The following is a 7,931-nucleotide window of genomic DNA, read 5'->3' as shown; positions in this document are numbered from 1 at the left end:
ATATATTTACTAATACTGGAGTAAAGAATATAAGAAAGAGAGAATAGTATAATAGAGAGAGTGAAGAATATTTTATTAGTAGTAATTGTGTGTAATATGTCTCGGTTCTTACTACTATTTATATACGTACAAAGAATTCTTTTTCAAAGTTTCATAAAGTTTAGTCTTTCTTAAAGAACTAAACTTTTGTATTAGAAAAATTTAACCATCCAACATTGTAAAAAAAGTCACAATGCATTAAATGGGTATCCACCGATGCTTATCACAACAATTAGTGAATTAAGCCTAGTTTGTTTAGTAGATGGGATTCTACTGTTGCCAACCAAATATTCTCTTGGATCCCAACTCTCAACACAACCTAGCCTACATCTTTTCTTTTCTTTTCCTTTTTTCCTAAAGCCCAATTATCTATATGGGCTCTACAGAGAAATTCGACCCAACTTCATTCAGATCGAAATTCGCACTTGCGTGCACCCTCTTTCGCTGCACACAACGCTGTGTTCTCTCTTTCTCTCTCTCTCTCTCTCTGCAACTTCTCTCTCTTCTCTGTGTAAGTGTGTGGGTGGGCACGGTAAGATGCAGGCCATTACGAGGCGCTTAGGGCATCAATCTTCAACAGCTTCAATCTCTTCCTTCAAGTCGCTCTACGCACTCTCCGATCACCGTTAGTTTTTCCATTTTCCCCAATTTTCCGAGCAATGTCGGGGCTCTAGTGTAATTTCGGATTCTGATTTTCATTTTGTTGTTGTTGTTGTTGTTGTTGTTGTTGTTGTTGCAGATTATGGAGTGAACAATGAGCGTTACGTTTCTACCCTCGCAACCAAGGGCGTGGGTCACCTTGTCCGCAAGGGCACTGGTGGAAGATCATCTGTCAGGTACACACTTGATTCCTTCATTTCGCTTGTTGTTTTCTTTTTGTTAATGTTTGTTTCTTTTTCGGTATATTTATTCCGTTAGTTTAATCATTGTTATCGGGGACCCGGAGTACACTGAATTGAGTGAATTCCGATAAATCTGGTTCACTGTAGGTTTTTTCAATTCCACTTGAACCAGCTAAATTTTGGTGATTGTGTGTTCTATCATTTCTTGTTCATTCATCGTTTCAAATAGAAACCCTTTTTTTTTTCCTTCAAAGAAGTTGTTAGTGGTTTAAGAATACTTAGGGAGAAAAGAAAATAATTGTTGGTTGAGGAGCTGGTAACATTTTGCAGGTGAAAATGTTTAAGTCGCTGGAGGGGAAAACAATAAAAGGAAGAGATATAAAAATAAATAAATAAATAAAAAAAAAAAGAAGAAGTGCCCTTAAAGTACTGTTTACAAGAGTTTTGAGCTTTCAAGTGAGGTGTTCATGGGATGAGCAGATGTTCATATATTTTAAATTTTTAGTATTGTTTGCGTGCAGTGGCAAGTAGTATGTTTTTCATGTTTAACTCTTGAAGAAGGACTACACTGTCTACATATTGTATATAATCTTTGGCATTATGAATGTCTGGTAGGATATGTGGGAAGGTTTATAATTTTGAAATAAAACTCCATAGTATGAACTAAGGAATATATTTAATGTGACCTTGATAGAGTAGGGATATCTTATGGAGAACAAAAATCTTCTAATTGCTAAAATTGTTTAGGTTAGATGAGATTTTGTGGTTTAACTTCTCTACTGCTGATTATTTCATACTTTTGTTAATGTTTTGGAAGAGCTTGATGTGATTCTAAAGTAGTATTGTTAGATTATACAGCTAATAGGTAGTGAAACTGATGCTTGAAAACAATTCTGTTAACAGTGGCATTATTGCTACAGTCTTTGGAGCAACTGGGTTCCTAGGCCGATATGTTGTTCAACAACTAGGTGAGTTTCTTGGGTTTATGATTGTTTCAGAGAAAAACTTACCAGATTGTTGTTTTGAAGACAAAATATCTTAAGTACTTGTTCTGTAGATAAAATATTGTAGAGTAAATTCTATTAAGTTCTCCTTTTCCGACCTAAATCTTATTGCTTTTCATTCTTGTTTTCTAGCTAAAATGGGATCTCAAGTCCTAGTTCCTTTCCGAGGCTCTGAAGATAGTCACCGTCATCTCAAACTGATGGGGGATTTAGGACAGGTAGCCTAAGAAAATAGTTTTATACATTAAATGGCATGTATCATTTTCCGTTTTGGTTTGAATGGAAAAGCTAATGGTGTTATATGCATGCGTTATTTTTCTATGGTATTTGTGTTAATTTGCTGGTGGTTAATATGAACAGATTGTACCCATGAAGTACAACCCAAGAGATGAAAGTTCAATAAAAGCCGTGATGGCAAAGGCCAATGTTGTTATCAATCTTATTGGTATGCAATTATGCATATTCTCATTTAATTCTGCACCTTAAATTTTATAAAATTAGAGCTTTTAACTACTTACTCTAGCTGGGTTGGTTGCTGGCAGGAAGGGATCATGAGACTAGAAACTACGGTTTTGAGGAAGTACACCATCACATGGCTGAGAAACTTGCAATGGTACAATCATTTACTTTTGCTCTCATCCTATATAACATCATGTTAACATCTAAAAGTTGTCATTTACACCTATTCTTTCTTATTCCCTCTATGTGTGTGCTTATCTTGGGTAAAGACACGGAGTATTTACTTAGATGTCTGTTTATTTTTGTTCATTTGCATTTGCGATAACAATAAACCATTCTAAAGTTTATAAAAATTAATTTAACGGCTGTTAACAAATACACTTATTAGCTGGAAATTGAGGATGTTGATGGGCATTTTGAGAAAAGAGAAAAATCAAGGCATACTATGTTATGCAAGCTATTGAAATTTATTGGCATACTATGTCATGACATGAGCTAGCTTGAGGAAATATTAAATGGAGAAATTCAGAGCTGTTTACCAGGAACTTCATGCAAGCTATTTGGGCTATCTTTAAGGGGTATGCTCTTAGTTCTAAGGTTTACGCCAATTTAAGTTTAGTGAATATAAAGTGACCCAATATGGAGCCTTGCGAATTTTGAAATTGCTTTGTTTAGTCTGAATATCTGTATTTTCTGATTGTGTTATTTGTTAAATAGTAAATTCAAATTGTTGCAGATTTCCAAGGAGCATGGTGGTATCATGAGATTTATTCAAGTTTCATGCTTAGGGGCTTCTCCTTCATCCCCATCCAAGATGCTTAGAGCTAAAGCAGCTGCTGAGGAAGCAGTTTTAAGGGAGTTGCCGGAGGTACAATATAGCTTTTTTGACTATGTAGGCTAAACTAATTGTTTCTAGTGCATTTATGAGATGCAATTGGAGTAGATATTGCTCTTCTCATTTGCAAAGAAGCTGGACAAAAAGGCTGTATTTTCTAAAGGCTTTTGTAATGAACTGATTATTTTTATAAAAAAATCAATATAAAAAAAAATCAATTCTAAATAATTGAGACTTAGAGCTAGAAAAGCCAACCTGGCAATATAAAGAACCTAAGTAAAATTTTTCCCTGTTGACTATTCAGTTATTGATCTTTTCCATTCAGATATAAAAGAAATTTATATTCTAATTAATTATCAAATTATCAGATATACTTTACTTAAATGGGTTGAAGTGTACTATTTTAAATCTGAAGACATGTTTAAAAAGTAGCAATGCTATGATATCAATCTCTATCAACAGTGAATTGGTCTGTTAGGGACTTGGGTATATTATCAGGTGCCCTAAGTCTCACGTCAAGTAGTATGAGATGTTTGATATTGTATTTAAGGAGAGTGGTTGTTTCTCCTTAACAACTAGCTTTTAAGGGTGGTTCTCCCCTTGAAAGTATTTGTACTCGAACAGTTGAAACATGTATGGCCATTTTCGCACCAAAAAAATAGTAGATAGGGAACTTTCATGCTTTGCTATCTTGCAAGAGGATTAATATCAGACTTCCTAACTTCAAACTCTACAGGCTACAATATTGAGACCTGCTGTTATGGTTGGTACAGAGGATCGAATTTTAAATCGATGGGCTCATTTTGCAAAAAATTATGGCTTTCTTCCATTGATTGGGGATGGCAGCACCAAGTATGTACATATTTATGGAGAATTTATTCTGAGCTTCAATCATCTTTGCTAAGTGAATTGTCTTGAGTGTGGTGCAGCTGATTAACAATGAAGTGCATGTTTCTTGATTTTTGGTCTGACAAACACAATTATTGCAGAATCCAGCCCGTGTATGTTGTTGACGTTGCGGGTGCATTAACAACAGCCTTGAAGGATGATGGCACTAGCATGGGAAAGATTTATGAACTAGGCGGTCCAGAAATTTTTACTATACATGAATTGGTAACCTCTAAATCTTTTTATTTCATGCTATTTATATTTCAGATTGTCACTACAAGAGATACGGTGTTGGGAACATCTTGAAGAAGAAACTGTTGAAATGATGATTGTTATCTTTTGTAAATTGCAGGCAGAGCTTATGTATGACACAATCCGAGAATGGCCAAGATATGTTAAGGTGCCTTTTCCCATTGCCAAGGTATTTTCATCACTTCATTGTTTGAGTAATTGTCTACTTAGCATTGGAAAAGGTTGATGATGAGAAATACTTTGACCATGCTGGGTTAACTTTTGCTCGAAATTTAGTGCGCAATTCTTAGTGTCACTAAATTTAGAGAATTTGTGCATGCTGGATTCGGCTGGTTTAATTCATCCAGTCCCATCTGTTGTTGAAATGCATAACTGGGAAATCGTATCTGGTGACAAGCAAATGGTTCTTAGAACAAAGAAGATTTGGTCATATCCATAAAATTAAAATTTCAAACCTTTAGAACTTGTAATCTTGCATGGATTTACATTGCTTCACTGTGTAATTCTGTGTCATGCATTAGTATCCAAGCAGCGGATGAGTTATATTTTTTTATTTTATTTGAAAGATTATTGCCCACTTGGTCCATTTTTCGTTTTAGCTTTGGAGTGACCACTACCTTAACTGAGGGACAATTGGACAGATACTAGGTTAGGTGTTGAGAGTTCATATAGTGTGCTTCGGTTAAATTAAATGTTAACATCGTCTGGTTTGTGTGATTTCAGGCATTAGCAACCCCACGGGAAGCTCTTCTAAACAAGGTTCCTTTTCCGCTGCCCACTCCTAACATGTTCAATTTGGATGAGATCAATGCTTTGACTAACGATACTGTTGTTTCAGAGAATGGTAAGTTCCTTAAAACTTATCATCCGGTCCTTGAATCCGTAGTCCTTTTCAAGACATTATTCTTTTTTACCTTCATATGTCCCACATCCTTTTTGTTTGATGAAAATTCTGCAGCTTTGACTTTCAACGATCTTGGGATTGTTCCTCACAAGCTGAAGGGATACCCTATTGAGTTCCTTATTTCATATAGGAAAGGTGGCCCACAATTTGGATCTACGATCAGTGAAAAGGTGTCACCGGAAGACTACCCTTAAGATTATTTTTGTTTGATCTTGAATCCTTTTCCATGTACTACCAAACATTTCATTTCATAAGTTGAAAGAGTTTTTGAGAAAGCTCAACTTTTGTATCTTTCTATCAAAATGTAGAATATGCGCCATCGTGATTGATAATGATAATAAAATCGAGATACTAATTGATTTCATAATGAAATTGCCTTTTAATCAATCTCGAAGTTACATTTTTAAATTGCTTGTAATCTTGATGGTAGATTTTTTTTTTTTTTTGGACCTGTCTTTAGGGGTGACAATATGTACTCTATCCGCGGGTACCCAACCCGATCCTACCCGTTCGGGTAGGGTTGTCAACCCGATCCGCAGCGGGTAGGGTTCTTGTGCGGGTAGGATAGGGTGCGGGTTGAGTATGTATATATTATATATTTATATAAAAATATGTTTTAAGAGGATATTGAACCAAATACTTCTCTCTAAATGCAAAAGATTCTTAGCCACTAAAAAAAATTATTAATTGTTAATTTAATATTTTTTTATATAAAAATCAGTTTTATTTTGAATTATCCTCAAGTTATATAATAATAGTGTATCTTTTCTATAATCTGCGGGTAGGGTCGGGTATCTGCGGGTTAAGAGCGGGTAGGGTTAGGGTAGGGTAGGGTTGAGTTTATATAAAAATCTCAACCCGCGGATAGGATTAGGGTTGGACCATTGCCACCCCTACCTGTCTTGATGGTAGATTTTATTTTGCTGATCCTTTACTCCTATGGTTTGGATCATCTGAGTTCATGTTCTTTTGTGGACGTGTTCTGTGAGGCGTTCTTGTCACTATCATAGGAATCGATAAATATTCTATGTAAACAAAAATTGTGATCATTGTTCTTGTCACTATTATAAGAGAATCAGTAATATTTTTAAGTAAACACACATTTTCTAATATGACATAGTAAATGGTAAATTTAATTTTTTATCCATAAAATTTCAAAAAGTTTTAAAGTTATTTTTAATGCTTAATTGATTTAAAAGTAATATGACTATGACATATAGGTTTTTGAGGGTTTTAAGCTTGACTTATAGTGCAGTGACACTGTGACGGTGACAATTAAGTATTTGAGGATGTGCAGTGATAACATGCAAGTACTATGAAATAAGGAATACATAGGTCCTTGTAAATTTTTCCAGTTGAACTTATAGGTCTTTGATAAAAAAATAAGTGACACTCAGATCTTTGAGAATGTCTCACATTAGACTCAGTCTGTCGTGAGTCTCCTTTTGCCGTTAGTCAACACATTCATCTTCTTTCACGTGGTTGGAGGTGTAGCGTTAACAACATATCGGCACAAGATGACATTGTTTTCTGAACTACTAAGTTGCATCTCCGAAACGTTGCCCAAATTATAGAATAACCTTTGTTGCATTTTTCATTATAGTATTAGTGTTTTGCATTTTGCACATTACTATTAAGTACTATTCTAGAATAAAATCAAGTAAAATGAGAGTGAAAATGTATCAGATTTATTGTAAATCATTATTAAATTGGTAGTGGATTTCCTTATGAATTGGCACCCCACTAAAGTTGTTTGCTCTTTTGCTATTTGTGGAAACATAAATAAAAGACCAAGATATCGAAATGGGTTTAATTATAGATTTCTGTTGGAGCCTCTTCTACCCACATTGTATTTGATATGGTAAGGGCCAATATCAATTATGATGTTAGAATGTAATAATTATATGATTTTTTAGACTGTGTAAACAGACAAACAATAAAGTGACCATTCTCATACATAAGCATTTTTTTTATGTAATACGAGCTATCACAGAAACTTGTCCATTTTTATCATTCATACATAAGTGAAAGCATTATAACAGTGAATGTGTTACAAAATTTAAGAATTATGTAGAAGAGCATATATTAGAAGATATTATTATCAAAATTTTCTTATCTTATACCATTTATTTATTTCATAAAATCTATTCAATAACTAAAAAGACAGCACATAAATCCACCAACATGTGGCAGCTATAACTTGAGCAGAAATGGCAGGAATTGGGATCGTACTTGTAATAGCAATTGCAGCACATTGACAATGCTAAACATACTTGAATTCACAACAATTCTCCCGATGCCTCCGCCATACATTGATATTCACTCTTCCTTAATGACCGAAAACAAATATTTCATTTAGCACTCAGCAATAACTATAATAAATTACACTACAATACTTGGAGGAAGGTAAACCCATACCTGTTGAAAATCAGTGATCACGTTCTTTGTCGAATAAAGTAATGTAGATTATAAGTGGGTAATTTTCGGATTTAAAACGTGAGTCCTTCATGTCGTACAGCTTACGCCTCAAAGGACTCAATTGCTGATTATGAGTTCCTCAAGATTTGGAAAAGAATATTGCTAGGGAGCCAATGGAGTATCTGAACAGTATCCGCTTAAAAGGCTTACGTAAGTTTTTTGGTTTTCCACGGTCCTAACCCAGAAAGTTAAGGACTGATCCGTTGCATATTGAAATTCTATTTAACGGT

The 7,931-nt window shown here is 34.6% G+C and overlaps 1 protein-coding gene across 1 annotated transcript; it reads left to right on the top strand.

Moving 5' to 3' along the window:
* The first annotated feature begins 454 nt into the window (after window positions 1–454).
* On the top strand, window positions 455–5,610 carry LOC130960173 (NADH dehydrogenase [ubiquinone] 1 alpha subcomplex subunit 9, mitochondrial). Its single transcript, XM_057885476.1, has 12 exons — window positions 455–664; window positions 779–875; window positions 1,785–1,849; window positions 2,018–2,103; window positions 2,246–2,330; window positions 2,428–2,498; window positions 3,081–3,212; window positions 3,916–4,031; window positions 4,169–4,292; window positions 4,420–4,488; window positions 5,043–5,163; window positions 5,278–5,610. The coding sequence occupies exons 1-12, from the start codon at window positions 577–579 to the stop codon at window positions 5,415–5,417; spliced, it is 1,194 nt and encodes a 397-aa protein (XP_057741459.1). The 5' UTR covers window positions 455–576; the 3' UTR covers window positions 5,418–5,610.
* Window positions 5,611–7,931: the final 2,321 nt, after the last annotated feature.

This window comes from Arachis stenosperma, chromosome 2 (assembly GCF_014773155.1).
Source record: "Arachis stenosperma cultivar V10309 chromosome 2, arast.V10309.gnm1.PFL2, whole genome shotgun sequence".
NCBI classification, from domain to species: Eukaryota; Viridiplantae; Streptophyta; class Magnoliopsida; order Fabales; family Fabaceae; genus Arachis; species Arachis stenosperma.
This window is presented reverse-complemented; position numbering and strand designations above follow the sequence as displayed.